General features: G+C 35.8%; 2 protein-coding genes across 3 annotated transcripts in view; one reads left to right on the top strand and one right to left on the bottom strand.

The window, feature by feature from the left end:
* LOC113412737 (DNA helicase MCM8) overlaps positions 1-4,687 on the bottom strand; it is a 42,557-nt gene extending 37,870 nt beyond the window's left edge. For both annotated transcript variants that reach the window (XM_087948335.1, XM_026668528.2), the window contains exons 1-5: positions 4,436-4,687; positions 2,965-3,131; positions 2,184-2,258; positions 856-938; positions 56-205 (exon numbers count right to left, since the gene is read on the bottom strand). In XM_087948335.1, the coding sequence (XP_087804461.1) occupies positions 56-205; positions 856-938; positions 2,184-2,258; positions 2,965-3,106 (450 nt within the window). In that variant the 5' untranslated portion in view covers positions 3,107-3,131; positions 4,436-4,687. The remainder of the gene's footprint in view (positions 1-55; positions 206-855; positions 939-2,183; positions 2,259-2,964; positions 3,132-4,435) is intronic.
* A 1,414-nt stretch (positions 4,688-6,101) lies between these two features.
* TRMT6 (tRNA methyltransferase 6 non-catalytic subunit) lies at positions 6,102-16,860 on the top strand. The gene is made up of 11 exons (XM_026668529.2): positions 6,102-6,565; positions 9,097-9,224; positions 10,417-10,526; positions 11,613-11,704; positions 11,790-11,873; positions 12,554-12,678; positions 13,519-13,865; positions 14,536-14,621; positions 15,336-15,438; positions 15,520-15,606; positions 16,115-16,860. Exons 1-11 carry the CDS (start codon positions 6,459-6,461, stop codon positions 16,265-16,267), a joined length of 1,422 nt encoding a protein of 473 aa, XP_026524314.1. The 5' UTR covers positions 6,102-6,458; the 3' UTR covers positions 16,268-16,860.
* Positions 16,861-17,445: the final 585 nt, after the last annotated feature.

The raw sequence follows: 17,445 nt of genomic DNA, 5'->3' as shown, positions 1-17,445 counted from the left end.
GATTTGCATTTTGTGAATAATAAGGCTTTATCTATTATTTGTCTAGTGCATTTACCTGATGTATGGCCAGACCCATGCAAGCCAATATTCTTTGTGGTGTTTCTCTTAATTCAACAGCAACATCAGGTAATGATTCCACTAATTCTTTATCACATATCAGTTCCTTATAATCCACAAGAATACTTCCTTTTCTTTCTACTTCATCCTATAAAATAGAGGTGTGTGAATTTGTGTTTAGTAAAGTTACAACTCTATTTGTTGTTTACTCCATTACACATTATTTTAATCATAGTTGTAAGTTGTTCAAGCATTCTCAAATATTAAAGAAAAATATTTTACTAAAAATACCAATTGTTGATTTAACTGCCTCATATTCCAAAATATGTATCATCTGCATTATATGAGGATGATCTCATAAGTTCTTTGTTCATTGACCCTAGCAACACCACTGACATATGCTTCCCTCTTTTTACTTTGAGCACAAAATAAAAATGATAAATCAGATAAATTTGATTGAAAATAATTAAATATGTGAAGAACAAAATAGGTATAGTTTAGGATAAGAATACTTCTTTGTTTTCTAAAAATTTCCTCTATTTGTCTATCCATCCAAATACAAATCGTAGCATTAAAAAATCAGATCATGGAGTGCTGAAGAATAAGATGAAACAAATTTTCTAAAGGTTCTGACAGAATCAATCTGCAAAATTCTCTTAAGAAAAAACAAAATTAAAATGCTCATAAATACCTTGGATTCCCTCAGCATATAAAACAAGAAGCAAATATACAAATGTGTGGTTAAACCAACTTCAGAAAACAACAGTATATCAAACAACATATAGTCTAATAACTTACCTTATCATAAAACTCTATTCGAGATTTGAAAAAAGTTTCAAAAGCTACAGTCTTCTGAACAAAAGGTGACTTGTCATCATATGCTGAATTAGAGAATTTTGATTAATACAGTTAATATAGTTATGGTTGTAGATAACATTGGACATGTAAGAACATATTAATCAACAAACTATTGATTTTACAAGCTAATCTTTAATATTGTTTAATATAACATATTTAGCTGCAGCTTTAAAAAGTTCTCCTGAGGATTTAAAGACACTCCATTAATATTTACAATACTAAGAATTTAATTTCTTGAAGTAAATATAATCTTGTCTTACTGACCATCTTTTATCTTACAAGCATTATTTTGACTGTAGTTACCATAATTAATGATGCCAGAGAGAAATCTTATAGCTTCATTTTATGAAGTTTTAGGCATGCCAAAAATAAGTAGTTGAATACACATGATAAACCAGGATTTAACTATCATGTGATGTAGTACTAAGTTGTAATGAGAGAATTCACACGCTAGGCATGTGAATTAGAGTAGTTATGTTTAAAAAATTAAAAGTTTGTGAACTTTTGATCATATCCTAAAACATGTTTTTTAATTTGCATGTTTCAAAATATTACATTACTTTTTTATATAAATAAGTTTCTTTACTGCAAATAGCACAACTTACACAACCCATATTATTTGTGCATGAAACAAATCGTACTACAACATATGCAAATCCAAACATTTAGACAAAAGTATTCTACTTGCATTTTATTTTTTATATGGTACCAGAAATATGCAATAAATCTTGTTTTTCATTTGGCTTGTTGCAGAGCCTGACGTTGATTAGAGCTGAGGGAATGCGTGGCCCAAGTTGACCCAATGGGCTTCTGTACCCAAAGGATGAGTAGAATCTAGTCCCTCCCAACTCCTAGTCCAGCACCAATACTATACCATACTAGCTCTTTCTCACTTTAAGCTATGATGTTGTTATACTAAAATAAACCACATGCTCGTTATTTCATCACATCCACTCGACTTCTTTGGTCTGTTGTAATCTCTGTCGATATACAGTATGTGAGAATATGCCTCTGCCAATCCAGCATAAGGCTAATACTCCAAACTTGGTTGCCTCATTCAGGCAGAGAAGGAATTTATGAGGACAGAACAGGAACAAGTTCTGCCAGCAATCTGAGCATAAGGTTGTATGTACAATCTTTTTTAAAAAAAACCTGTGACTCTCTTCTCAAAATTTGCTCATGCTTTCCCAGAACATCATGATCTACAGCTTGTAAATTCCAACCCTAGCCAGCTCTCAGCTATACCATGTACAAGGAAAAGACCTCACCTTCAGGGAAATAAAGTTTCCAGCCTTTATATGGAGTAGCCTGGTCCAGCGTTGTTTGAATAAGATGAGGTTGTGCTGAAAAGTATCCCCTCAAAAAATTAGTGATAAAATTGAGCATTTTTAATTTGTCATTAAAAACAATTTATATACCACATACCGTAGCTGCCAATACTGCATTTAAAATGATAAAGGTAATGACACCTGTACTGTACAGAGGGGCAGCTTAACCATACGATTCAGTTTTTTTAAAAAAATTATCTAAGTTATAGCATAACAATACAGGCTTCAGATATTGTATTATGCTATTATAAGCTATTATGTTAAAAATCAGAAACTTTAGTTATTTTAAGTCTCCAAAGCAAATAAGATCCTGCAGGGACGGTTCTGAGATGTTATTTGGAATGACTTTGATTGAAACAATTCCAGAATGAAAACATTCATTTTCACTGAAACAATGTCACTTCACGAGGTGGGTCTTCTTTGTGGCAGCCCCTTCCTTTTGAAATTATGTTTCTCTCCCTCCCCCCCATATGTGGTTGGCCCCCAGGAAGGCCAAGGAAGACTGCCAAAGATAAGCAGAGTTCCCAACTGGTTTAGTTAACATATATTTTATTTTTGACCACCCTTTCATTGTTTTAGCAACTTAAGGGGGGGGGGTGTTAATGGTATGTATTGTTTTCCTATGTTAGGTGATTTTTGTACACTGCTCAGTCATGCTTCTTGATTTGGGCAATCATATGAATGCTATAAATAAATGAATAAAGCTGTGGAATTAACATACCCAATACTAATTTCTCGCCAGCATTTTTCCAGTTTTCTTTCTGTCCACTTCCTTTTCCTCTCCCTTGCCATCTTCCTCTTCTCCATCTTTGAAAACTACCTCCTCCTCGTCCAGAATCTTTCCTGCTAGGCTCAGTACTCATCTTGGCATTTTAATAGATCTGCATTCTGAATCAAAAGACAATACATGTGTAGCATACATTAATTTTGAATATAGTTATTAAGGCAGATATCGATTTGTTTCTATGGTGGTGTTGGAGATTATAAGTAGCAGTTTACTTCAAGTTCCTGACTTCTAGCCCTTCTATATCCCCCAAAGCTAAATATCTGTCTAAGTCTTTAAATCAAACTAAACCATGGTTTAACTATGCTTTATTGAATAAATCACAATTAGTGACTTTTGGACAATGTTTTACACTTTTGTTTACAAATGAAAAACAATAGATTCACACAATATATCAGGCCCAAACCAAACCTGTAATATTATGGATAAGCTCATATATGAATCTTCAATATCAAATAATTTCCAGGTATTAACTGGGCCATTAAGAATAGCACTTCAACAACATTTAGAAAATTTCAATTCCCTATGCCTGACCTGTTAACTACTGTAGAAAGTTAGACTGATTTAGAGGAACTTCAAGTGTGAGTTAATGTGATAAACACATGATTGTTGGAATTGAATCCAATAGGCATAGCACACACAAAATTATCTAAATGCATGTGTTCCAAATCTATTTAGGATTCAGTTAATACAGTGGGGGAGGTTTACTTTCAAACAAATTGTAATAGCGCTGCACCAACACACCCTTTCACTGCAAGTGCAAAATAATTTCAAAAAAACCTATACAGGTAGTCCTTATGACCACAATTGAGCCCAACATTTATGTTGCTACGTGAGAAATTTTGTTAAGTGAATTTGGTCCCATTTTACAACTTGTCTTGTCACATTTGTGTCAAGTTGTTAAATTAGTAACACGACTATTAAGTGAATCTGGTTTCCCCATTAACATTGCTTGTGGGAAGGTTGCAAGGACACTGCCACCATCATAAATGTAAGTCAGTTGTCAAAGCATCCATATATAAATCACTTGACCGTAGATATGCTGCAAAGGTCATAAGTGTGAAAAAACGGTAGGTTGAGGACTGCCTGAACATCTAACTATTAAAGGAAAACACGGAATAAAACCGCTGCCAATCAGAGGGACCCCCTCATTTCCTTCTCATCACGATTCCCAAGTACACTCCACGGAGTCCTTTTTAAAAGAAAAAAGAAAATTAACCCAATTATTGGGGAAGGTGGTCAACCTATATCCGGCGTCCTTAACTTCCTCCTATAGTTCGGCTTTCCTCCATTTGAGGAGAAAACAAAAGAAATCCTCGGCCATTCCGCGGAGAAACTCAGCTAGATTTTTATTATTATTATTTGGTCTCCCGAACGCTTCGCTTTGGAGATTTAAAGTGTCAGTTACCGCCGAATGCAGAAAGAGTGAAAACGTATCCGATCGAAAGCCTAGGGCGACGGCCAAGACGCCTCAAAGCGTCCCCGACCGGCCGCCCCTCAACCTCTTCCCGTCGGATCCCCTCGTTAGGTTTCGTTCCTCCATTTAATTTTTGGCGCGGCGCAGCGAAGCTTCCCATGGCATGGGAAGGCGGGGGAGGGGGAGAGGCTCACAACCAATCAGAACTGGCGCCGCTGCGTTGCCAAGATTCCGCTCGCGACCCCTCCGAACACTTAGGCGGGAAACGGGCAAGTCACGTGGGGTTTCTGGCGTTTCCCTAACGCCGTTTTTTTCCCCCTCAACCGCTTTAAGGCGCGGGTGCACTTCACAACTCCCGGAAATTCGTAGTACTTTTAGAACACTCAGAAACTTTAGAAATAACTTTGTCACCCCGAAAGCAACACTGAATTCGGCATACATTATAACGACAATTCGTTGCGTTCACCTCTCGAAGGGTTACCACCTCCAAGATACACCACACGGCTAAATAATTATGTACACACCCACATAAGCGCACCAACGTGCCTACCGTCCCTGTCCTATTGTTTCTCTTATTTTATTTTTCTTATATGTACCCATTTCATGTATTCATAACTATGTATACACTTATACTTATTATCTTGTAAACAATTGGCAAATCAAATAAATAAATAAATAAATAAATATATACACACCACATATATGACACTGAGAAACAAGGCCGTCTACTAATCAGAGGTCTTCAAACTTGACAGCTTTAAGACTTGTGGACTTCAACTCCCAAAATTCCTTCTCCAGTTGTTAGCTCAGGAATTCTGGGAGTTGAAGTCCACAAGTCTTAAACATGCCGAGTTTGAAGACCCTTGGTCTACTCAAATGCTAGCTAGAGAATTAAAGTCCATACACTCTTTTTGTGGCCGAAGTTGGGAATCAGTGGCATGAATGTAGACTTCGTACTTGTTGACTTGAAGAAAAGACTCGCGTCCCATACACGCTTTTTCTGCCTCTGAAACTCTGGAGACTTAAAATGCTTGAACCGAGAGGGGAGTCTCTCTCCATTTGACTGGACTAGAGACAGCGAAATGATTATGTGATCCTAGCATAATTGTGCCAATGAAGTCGATCTTTTATCAATTCCCTTCCCCCAAACCCTACAGTGCAAAATAAATCATTTCCTCTTTCTGTTACTACCCATATTCTGGGTTGTGTTTCAAGTTTGTATATGTCCTTTATATCTCCTAGCAAGTTAAGCCTCTCCTAGAGTTGGAGGGCTGGAGGACAAACTGAAGCTGCATTTTGAATGGATGAATGATCGGACTCGATGGCGTACGTACGCTGTTAAAATATCTGTATGAATGAACGCATCTTCCCTCCGTGGTCTAGGAGGTAATACTGTTATTGTGATGAAACACTTTTTTAAAAAAGAACATTCTACTAATAAAAGCAAATAAATCTCGCAAAAACATTTTGCATCTTGAGTTGATTATGTGCCACAGCAGCGTTATGACACTGATTTCTTCTTCACGTCCGGCCCGAAACGGGGGTTGTACTAAAAGGAGCCCGGAAGCATCCGTAAGTTATAAATTAGCACCCTTCTCTTTTTTTCTAACTCTACGTGGTAAACTAGAAAAGAGTGTCTACATAGAGCTGTCAAATTATAGAGCGGCCAAAAAAAAACCCCTCAGGAACAGAAATCCCTAGTTGCGCAAGAGAGTCGCCGGTGATTGTAGTTGCCCGTATTTTTTTTTTTTTATCGTTCGTCAGACTCCTCTGACGGCACCAGTCACGATCAACATGCTCCTCACGATCAACTTGCGCCTCTCTATCCCTCGATCTTTATGACCAAATGTCCGTCAGACCAACCGCTCTTTCAGAAGAGAGGAAACAAAATCGCTTCCGCGGCTCGTGCTTTTGGGGAAAACCGGAAGAGGGCCTTTCCTGAGTTGGCGCCTGTGCGCGAGGATTTTTTTTTTCTTTCTTTTTTTTTCCCGCGTCGAGCGGAAGGGTCGCCAGTATGGAGGCGTCTCCTCGGTCCCCTTCTCCCCATGTCATCTGCGAGGGAGACTGGGCTGTTCTCAAGCGGGACGACGTGTTCAAAGCGGTCGCCGTGGTGAAGCGAAGGTAAGCCTCTCCAGTTAGGGTGAAGCGGAGGCGCCTCTTCTTCATCTTCTGCAGCCTTTTATTTCATTCAAAGAAGTCCCAGCCCGTTGCTGGGACTGGCTTTTCCACTGTCCCTTATGCCTAGACAAGAGGATTCAAACCTGGGCAAAGCCTCCCCAGCCTTTTGGTTAGCCCATATAATTGTCATAAGCCCATCTCCCTCTACTTTTGGTAATGCATTTGTGTAATTTCTATTATAGATATGTTATTTATACGCTATAAAAAGTGCACTATCAAGAAGTATTTCTCACCCTTGGTGACTTTTAAGACATGTGGACTTCAATTCCCAGAATCTCCTAGCCAGCCCTGCTGCCTGGAGAATTCTGGGAGTTGAAGTCCACCCAAGTTAAAGTTGCCACAGTTATTAAGTGTTTATATTGCTGCTAAGCCTCTACTGCAAGGGTCTTCAAACTTGGCAAGTTTAAGACTTGTGGACTTCAACTCCCAGAATTCCTGAGCTAACATGACTGGAGGAGGAATTCTGGGAGTTGAAGTCCACAAGTCTTAAAGCTGTCAAGTTTGAAAGACCCCTGCTCTTCTGGCTTTGAAGGTGGGCACTGGCAAAAACTGATCAGAGATTGTGAGGGACACAATTTTCAAGTAATCCCAGTCAGAATAGCATCTGACTGGGATTGCAGAAACACCTGCATGCGAACAGATGAACTGCACAACAATGTCTTGTGGAACCCGAAGAAGACTTTGTGGTTATGTCTGAATTATGAAGATTCCACAGTAAGTATCAAAAGAAAGTATTGCTAACAGTTTCCCTATCAGTCGCATGTGATTCTAAGGCTTGGTGCTCATCTCTATTCCCCGGCCGAGGAAGCCAATGTTGACCGAAGATATTTTCCATGGTCATGTAGCCAGTATGGATGTGCACCAAATGCCCACAGAACACTGTTACCTTCCCACTGAAGTGGTACCTATTAATCTACTTGCATTTGCATGTTTTCAAACTGCTAGGTGGGCAGGAGCTGGGACAAACAACAGGAGTTCACCCCGTTGCATGGAGCTCGGGTCTTGAAGCCGTGCTCTCAGCTCTCCAACTATACCCAGAAAGTAGTCATGGGTAAATAAAGGACTGCAAATGCTAGCCTTGTCTCTTCACCTCTCCCATCCAAGCAAGGATATTTTAAGATTTCATTGGAATGGGAGCTAAAGGCTGCATACAGCAGACAATGGTGTAGGAGGTTTTTAATGGCAAGTTGCTTCTGTTCGCACTTACATACAGAGTTGTTTATTTTGTGTGCCTGACAGTTTTCCAGGATGAAAAAAACAACTTCAGCTTATATTTTTGAAAGTAGAAACTCCATCGGTTGTTATCTTCCTTAGATAAAGACCTAGGAAAGTAGTAGAGGGGAATGATAATTTTCACATTAATGAAGCTGGAAATAGATTTAAGAAGCTTGTTATATTTAAAAAAAAAAACTAAAATGATTTTTTAAATTAGAAGAAATAAATTAGAAATAACATTTTTAAATTAGAAGAAATTCTAGTGCAATTTCAATTTTCCAGAAAGAAGCAGCATTGTTCTTTCAATTGTGAGAAGACCAAACCTCATCTCTCTATTGGTTAGTGGAGCTTCACAGGCTGAAGGTATTGAGGGACTTTAATTTGTTTCCTTGAAAAAGAGTTAGAATTGACATAACCATCATGACAGTCCTGGTCTTTTCCCAAATTACAGGTACAAATTGTACGGAAAGCTACACATTAGATCTGGTTTCTGGTTTCATTTCAGAGCAAATACAATGGAAAATAGCTTTAACATGGTGCAATCACTAAGGCAGGGGTCTTCAAACTTGGCAGCTTTAAGACTTGTGGACTTCAGCTCCCAGAATTCCTCCTCCAGTCTTAGCTCAGGAATTCTGGGAGTCAAAGTCCACAAGTCTTAAATTTGCCAAGTTTGAATACCCCACTAAGGAATTGTCTGCTGGAATATAAAGATGGCTCCTCAGTTAAATAGAAGAGAGCTGAGTCCCTTCAAATTCCCCTCTTAAAAGAAGCACGTAGAGTTCTTAGAGGCAGTTTTCAATCACTGCCCTCTTTTAACAAGTACCAACTTCTTGGGGATTCAGAAAGGTAATTAACACCAGATTATATCCCTAGAACTTTGAAGAGAAGATAAATTGAACATTATGTTTGTGTATGAGTTGTAATGGCTTTTAGGTACCCCATCTTTCTGTTCTATTTCTATAATATGTTTCTATTTTATGGCGTGATCTATTGATTTTAATCCTATTTAGGTATGTATGATTAGATTGTGAGCCAATCCAATTAAAACAGTATATAAGCCTAGTAAAATATTATTGTGATTTTAATTTACTTGCTTCTCTTGACCGACGGTTTCACAGCTATTTCTGCTTACTTGCACTTGAAACTGGAGTTGAATATAGTGCAATACATGTATGCCATTTTATTCCTTTTTCAGGTTTTTGGTTGTGAATATTGCAGGGATTTGTTTCTAATTGATTTATTGATGCTTTTATTTTTAGAAAAATTGTTTTTGAAAAACAGTGGTTCTGCTTAGATAATGCCATTGGGCATGTTTATGGAACATCATTTGAAGTGACTAGTGGTGGTAGTCTTCAGCCAAAGCGGACGTTAGAAGAGATGAATCCAGGTATGAATCAGCTAGAAATTATTTAGATAGCAAAAGTATGAAATGTGTAGGCTTTGATATTATAATCCTGATACTTTTTTGTAGTTCTGATACTTTTCCTGAACAAAGTACAATATGGGGTTGAGGAACAAGGGAAGTATGTTAGTTACAACTTTCACTCTCTGCTTTATATGTGATAAAAAAAAACTGCAGACTTGCCTTGTAGTAAGATGGGCTGCCAATAAATTGGATAGATGGATGGACGGACGGACTGATAACTGCCAGTCTTTATGGCAGCATAGAAAAATTGTATCAACATCTATACAAGAAATAAGTTATTATATTAGTGACATGAAACTCTGATAAGAATCTTTGCCTATCTCAATGGTTTTCAACCTTTTCTTCACCATGGACCTCCTATAAATATCATTATGGCCACAGACCCTCAAGATTTAAATCATAACATTTCTTCAAGACTTCACAGGGTCCCCTCCCCCCAATGTTGTCACAGGGTCTGTGGGAGGTTGAAGGTTGAGAACCACTGGTATATCTAATAGATTGACAAGGCTGTGTGAGGGAATATTCATCTTTGGTGAAAATGTGATGAAAAATGTTGAAAGGAAGTTTTATGAAATGTATATAACTAGAAGTGTAGATTCAAACTCAAAATTAGATTTACCAGATATATTTGATGGTGAGAACAAAGCATTACCTTGTTTAAAACATGTCTATTTTAATATCTAATTATTAATAAACAATGGAAATATCTGAATAATATCCAAACTGCTACATTATTTGTTAAGGTCTGATTTATAGCATTTACTTGAGAAAGTTTCCATTGCTTGACAGTACAAAGTAGCAAATCATAATTCTTGTGGGAATACTGTGATTTTATGGTTTATATAAGAGATAAAGATTCTTGCAAGGGTCCTACGTGAGTTATTATGGGCAAGCTGTAATGTACTAGTATCATTGAAATGTTAAATTTAATCATTTTTTTAATCATCTCAATTGACAAAAAAACAATCAGAAGCACAAGTGAAAAAAGCTACACTAACACTTCCTTTTGCTTAATAAACTAGTACAGGGGTAGTTTCCTCTCTTGTCTGTTAGATGATTATAGTACCAGTTATAAATCATCTATGATATGAAATATTTTTAAATCTTTAGTACAAGTTCTTACAAACTTATTATATCTTTGGGTTTTTTTAAGAAACAAAAGAAGCAGGTACAGATAATCGTAATATAATAGACGATGGAAAATCTCAAAAACTGACTCATGATGATATAAAGGCTTTGAAGGATAAAGGGATTAAAGGAGAGGTAATCTTGAATTCTCAATTGCATATTATTGTTTCATGTCACAAGTGAATACTTTCTGTTTAGAAAGCTATATTGTTAGAACAATTACAGTTAGAATCCTTTTCTGTTGAAGAATGTGAACAAGTGTCATATAGTGACTGAAATTTTAGACTTAACTGAGGAAACACATTTGAGTCCCTACTCAACCAAAAAAAATCAGTGAATGACTTTGGACCAGTTGATATATTTCAGCCCAGTTGGGCATCAGAGTAATATCACAATAAAACTAGGCTAGAATCCCATTTAAGCTACCTTTTGTTCCAAAGAAAAAGCAGGATATAAATTTATTATTAGATTTATTGTTATTGTTTTTATTAAATCTAATAAATAAGAAAGGGGCAGTTGCCTTTCTATACTAAATACAAGCCACTCTTCTAAAAGGATTGAAGGATTGAATCTTGAACTATTTCATGTAAAATATGAACTTTACAATTCAACTATACTTCTCTCCTCTGGTTCTTGGCTAGATGATATGTATCATGATCATAATGAATGGAATGCAACATCCATTTTATGTACGTTTAAGTCACTGGTACTGCTTTTCATGTGTAGTTCTTTGGATTGTTTATGGCTAAATGTTGGCCTCACATTTGGTAGATGCACGACTACATTGAGAATAAATATATTTCCTAAGTAGGAGTACTCTGTGTATGTGCGCGCGCACACCTTCAAGTCAATTTTTATTCCTGGCAACTGCCTGGACAAGTCCCTGCAATTTTCCTGGCACATTTTTTTCTCTCAGAAGTGATTTGCCATTACCTCCTTCTGAGAGGGTGAGGGAGTTTGACTGGGCCGAAATTAAACATCTGGCTTTGTGCGTTAGGCAGGAATAGAACCCACGGTCTCCTGTTTCTGTCATGGTACTTTAATCACTACAGCAAACTGACACTCCTACTTTTTTAGTTTCTTTTTTAATTTTTACTTGGATGTTCCTTAGTCACTGTTTATATACTGGGGGCTTTGGTGTTTTGTTTTGGTTTAAATGCTTTATAAATAGCTATGAGAAGAGAATGATTAACCTATCTTTTTTTTTTTTTTTTTTTGAAGGAAATAGTTCAACAATTAATAGAGAACAGTACCACGTTTAGAGACAAAACAGAATTTGCTCAAGATAAATACATCAAAAAAAAGAAAAGGAAGTAAGTTGAATTTTAGAAAACAGAATGTCCAGTGAATCACAAATCATAAATAGCTTTAACACTATTTGTGCTGCTTTGCTTGCAGATATGAGGCAGTTATTACAATCATAAAGCCATCTACTCGTATATTATCAACAATGTACTATGCAAGAGAACCAGGAAAGATCAAGTAAGGCTTAATATATTTCAGTTATATGGGGTATCTGTTGGACTACATCTAGCAGTAAATGAGCGGATAAATGTCCTCCCACCAATGGTTACAGATTGATACAAGTGATGCATAAAAATGAGATTCTTTTCTTGACAGAATATAGTTTGTGATCATCTGTGGGTGGGTGCATTTAAAAAAAAATAAGGAGATTCTGATGATGGCTACCAACTGGACTAGGATTAATCTTATCCTGCATGAATTTTCAAAAGCTCTCCTTTTGGCAGGCAAAGACAAAAACTGAGCTGCAGATTTCTGCAGATAACTTTTTCTCATCAGTACTACATAAACAATGATGGAGCTGAAGAAACAATGAGTTAAGGCATTTTTTAGCTTCCATCCATAACACTACCCAGGTCTTTGGTGAGGGAGAATAAGACCCCTTACTTCATTCCAACTGGAATGAACATATCATCTTTTATTGTATCGTATTGTACTGTGATTTCCCATTGCAAGCTGCCCAGAGTCATTGGGAACTGGGCAAAATACATGTTTAATAAATATTAGTGTATCTTTAAGCCAGAATTTATATTTGCTCAGAATATAAATTAGAATTAGAATTCCAGTATTTTGAATAAAATTTGTTGTATTCTTAAGTATTTTAACTCAGCAAAAATATTGTTTTCCCCAAACTCTCCTAGCTATTTGCGGTATGATACTCTAGCCCAGATGTTAACTTGGGGAAATGTTCATGCTGGCAACAAGATGATAGTAATGGAAACCTGTGCAGGACTGGTGCTGGGAGCTGTAATGGAACGTATGGGAGGTGAGAACAGCAGAATATAGTGTATACAACTGGTAGTGTGAACATTTAATAGTAATATTTCTATAGGTAGCATGTGCATTTGATTCTAAAACTATGATTTAAGCTGGATAGGGTTAAAGCAAATAATTGATTACAAAATATAAGGATGCCAGAAAAGTAGAGAAATAAGATGCTTTTGGAAATTGCATTTTGTGTTCCTGCTTTATTTATTTTATCTAACTATTATTTTCAAGTTTTATGGAGAAGTAAGCAGATAAAGGGAAATCTCTGTTATTGTGAATATAGTATTGTTAAAAGTGTTCGCTGAATTTAGCTTGAAGAGTTAATCAAGGTATGGCTCCTTGGATAAGTCAACTGGAATTTTTGGCTGGCTTGTCTTGACTGGTTTTGCCCCATTCCGTTTTGCAAATACTTTTGGAACTCAGCTGAGTTTCAGAACACATTTGCTAGACAACATAGGGAACTAGGGAAGGCAGATGCTCTAATGCAAAAACACAGCACTGGCTGAATGGGCAAGTTTGTGAAAGTGGGCCAAGACAAGTTCAAATAATCTTCCACTTGTCCATAGTAATTTGAATTGAAATCACCTATAGATGCTTGTGTAAAGCTCAACATTTTTGGATCCCATGAATAATCCATTGTTTGCACAGATTAATGTATCAGGAGACCAGTTTTGAAGAACATTCTTTGTGATGATGTTAAGAATTGTAGACAACTTCTGTTTTCTTTCATGCAAGTCACTGCTATATTTGAGAGAAAATGGTTTGTTTAGATTGTCACGCTGTATTAGTGTAAACCTAGTTTAAGCCAGCTGTATTTGACTTTGATCTATACTTGCAGGTTATGGATCGATTGTTCAGATATATCCAGGAGAAGGACCTGTTAGAGCAGCCACAAGTTGTTTTGGATTTCCTAAAACTTTTTTTGACACACTCTCTGAGTTCCCACTCAGCAAATTGGCCAGCATTCTGTCTGGAACATTTTCTTTAACGTCACTGCCTTCAGAGTCTGAAGAGAAAACACCAGTGGCAAAAGACAAAAATGGTTCAGGGGATGACAAGGAGCTTTCTATACCAGAAGTAGACATGGAATGCAGTCCTAAGGTAGCTATGGAGAGCGGTCAACCTGAAGATCAAGAAATAGCGGGATTTGCTTCGGATGCACTTGATGATAAAGCCAAGGGGACAGTAAGATCCTACCATTTTATGAAGTATAAATGTAATTAAATAATTGAATCCATTGCTATTTAAATAAATATGCTTCTCAACCAAAGAGTCACATTGCAGCATCAGTCATTACATGAATGCTTACTCTGTTATGCTTACCTGCATTATATGTTAATTGCAAAATCATTTGATAGAAATCAAATTTAATAATAATTAGAAATATGAATAAGTGCATTGTAGTCTGCATTGCTAAATAGCACCAGAATAATTTTATCAATTGTGAAATATCTTTGGAGTAATTGTGACTTATGGTCATGTTAAGTCAGCTATAAGTTAAAATATTTCAGGGTCTAAAGCTGATATATATAGCAATGTAAGTAAAATTAGAATTAGGATCTGAGATAATTGTTTGACTTTATCGCAATAATGTTTAACACAAGTGCTTTTTAAAAATAAATTAGCAAAATATTTAATTATTTAAAGTATTTCAGATTGAAGTATTAGAATACATTTTGTCATTTTTAACAATTCTACTTTTATCTTTCAAATAGACTTTTAAATTTGAGGAAGGAGTTAGAAAATTAAACCCAAACCAGCCTATAAATGTGTATATTTTTGCAAAACATTACAAAGGTTTTTAGAACTTCTCTAGTTCTTAAAATTATTTAACCTGAATTTGTACATATTTTAGACATATGACAAACAAAAGAAACAAGAGGAAAAGAAGAGAAAGCTGATAGCAGCTGCTGCTTTATTGAAAAACAAGGATGCTGATGGGTGAGAGTTCTGTTGTAGTATTGAACATGTCTAGAAATACCTTGTTTTGTAATTGCTTTCAAAGGAGAATTTGCCATTCTAAAAATGTAACTGGATGTGTTAGTGTTCATAGTTTGTGAATAACCATTACTTGTCTATTTAGCTTGAAGCTTAAAGCCAAGGCTCAGCCCTTTCTGGATTTTCCTTTTTTCATTAGTTTGTTAGATTTTTGTGTTAGATCGAAAGATGCTGTAAATGGTCAAAATATTTTCAACACTGAAAGGATGACAATAACCTATACAATTATCCCTATGACAGAGAGGATTCGTCAATATATCAGCTTTGATGAATTGTTCAGCCTGTCTTTAGGGTTAAAGATAAAAGTCTTTATATAAGGAAAATAACCAGTGCATTACAAGCTCTAAAATAAAGTTGAGGAAATTCATTAAAAAAATTGCTCCTAATCTACATCTGAGAAAGCCTAATGTTGCCCTCCTTAATGTAGGCAGCAACATTTCCTCAAATTTTGACAAACCACCTGGTTTTATATCAACACTGTAACTTGCAGACTTTTCCTTCCATGATTTTTTAAAGATTTAATCTGTATTCAAACTGTTTTTATATTTGTGGAGCAAAATAAGATTTGCCAGACTTTTAGATAAATTTTCATAGCCAAAAAGTAACAGCTTGGATGTTTAGAAAGGCAACTAACCTGTGTCTAACTTTCTATTACAGTTTAATTGTATCCAGTCGATTTCATCCAACAAGTTTACTACTCCTGTTGTTAGAGTTGGTAGCTCCTTCAAGGCCTTTTGTTGTCTACTGCCAATTTAAAGAGGTGAACTCAATATACTTTCTTAATTTAATATTTTTAAAGATTTTTCAGTAAGTTCATATAACCATATTTTCTTGTTTTTAGCCACTCCTGGAATGTTATGCAAAACTGAGAGAGAAAGGTGGTGTCATTAATCTAAGACTTTCTGAAACATGGTTACGAAACTATCAGGTAAGACTTAACAAACATGTATGTACCATAGAAAATGCAAGTAAACCAGGGATATTATGCATCTCTGGTCAAAAGGATATTTGAAATTATGAAATAATGGGTGGGGGGAATAGAAAATAGATCAGACTATGCAAAGTAAATTTCATATTATAACTATTCTCTGATTATCCACTGACAAATCCTCCACCAATTGTAATATTTTATCTTGTTTTCTTTTTATTGTTAATGTATTTTTGTTTCCAATTCTGGTCAATAACCTAATAAAATATTCAATTTGATATTATCATTGATTCATAACTCATCAATGTAGCATAATGGTAAGAATTTCTTTTTATGAAATTTCTGCAAGGCAAATCTAAAGTGGCATCAAATGTCTGATTTTTACACTTGTCTAATATGTGTCTTCTTTAAATCTTTTATTGCTGCCTGATCCATGAGCCTCACAGAATGTGCTATTAGTACTGCAATTGTTACATAGCTTATTTGCCATTTCTTATTTTTTGTTAAGATCTTGCCAGATCGAAGTCATCCCAAATTGATAATGAGTGGTGGCGGTGGGTACTTGCTGACAGGTATCACTGTTAAAAATGAAAGCATAAATACCAGTGACTGCTTGGATGAGCCATCTTCTAAAAAGCGTAAGCTTCAAGAACACCATTGATGCTTCAAGAAATTATCCTTGTCCTCTCTTGCTAACTGTATTTAAAGGCCCAGTGGAATGCACTTTTTTTCCATTTGCAACTGAAGGTTCTTTTTTAAATCAATCATGTTCAACCAAATATTTGTATTGCCAATGTCATTCCAGACTCAGGTAGTCCCATAACTTAGAGTATTACTTTAGAAAGATATGATTAAGAATCAGTCTTCCTGGAAATGTTGCAAAAATTGACTGAAAGTCCAGCTTGGTTCTGTTTCAGAATTTTGTTTTGAATTAAAAAAAACATGTTCACACTAATCCCATTTCCATTTCTGTTAAAATCAGTTTTTTTAACCAAGTGAAATGAATGTTGCAAAGTGCTCTACTATTATCAGTGAGAAAGGCTATTGCACATTTTAACCATTCTGGATTTCAAAAAAAGCAAACATTACACATTAGTTTGGAAATATTAAAATAATGCTAGTCTGTTTTCACTTAACACTTTAAAAAAGAAAAAGAAACTGGTTTCCATCTTTTTAACCTGTGGCAACTATATTTTTATGTGGAGTTTTTAATCTGTAAATCTGCATTTCAATAAATTATATTATTTTGTGGTACATGAATTATTTTTTCCTTTAAAGCAAGAAAGGATTGTTAAAGTAAGAAACCTGGATGGCAACCAAACTGCTGTGTTTTCCAATGTGCACATTGGCCCCAAAATTCACCTGCCATTATATTGGGCTCTATATTGCCTTGTATTTGTGAATTGACCCCCATTCATCCAAATTCAACAAGATCTAGCTAGATATGTATGTGAGTAGGCACCATGAAATTCTTGATATATTCTTGGAAGTCACAAGATTTAGAACTTGATCATAACTTTCAGTTTTAACTTTGGATCTGTTGCTGCTTTTGCAGCTTGATTTGTTCAGTTCTTAGCATTTGTATACTGCTTTTATAAGCTGTCTTGAATAGCTCAGGGATAGAAGGTTAAGGTATAAAGAGTCTAATAAAGAAAAAAGAGACAGACCCATTTCAAAGAGATATAAAAAGAGATCCTTGAAATAGATGGGTTTGATTGAAAGAACTATAGACCAGTGTGGTGATCCTTCTATATACATGCTCTAAATATTTTTTCTGCTTTGAACCCAGATCATAGAGCAATCCTTTATTTTTAAGAAAATAATCAACAATCAGCTTTA

Source organism: Notechis scutatus, chromosome 1, assembly GCF_049901735.1.
Source record: "Notechis scutatus isolate UNSWTSFEM ecotype Mainland chromosome 1, rNotScu1.2, whole genome shotgun sequence".
NCBI lineage: Eukaryota > Metazoa > Chordata > Lepidosauria > Squamata > Elapidae > Notechis > Notechis scutatus.
Note: the sequence above shows the minus strand (reverse complement) of the source record. Positions and strands in the feature narration are given on the sequence as shown.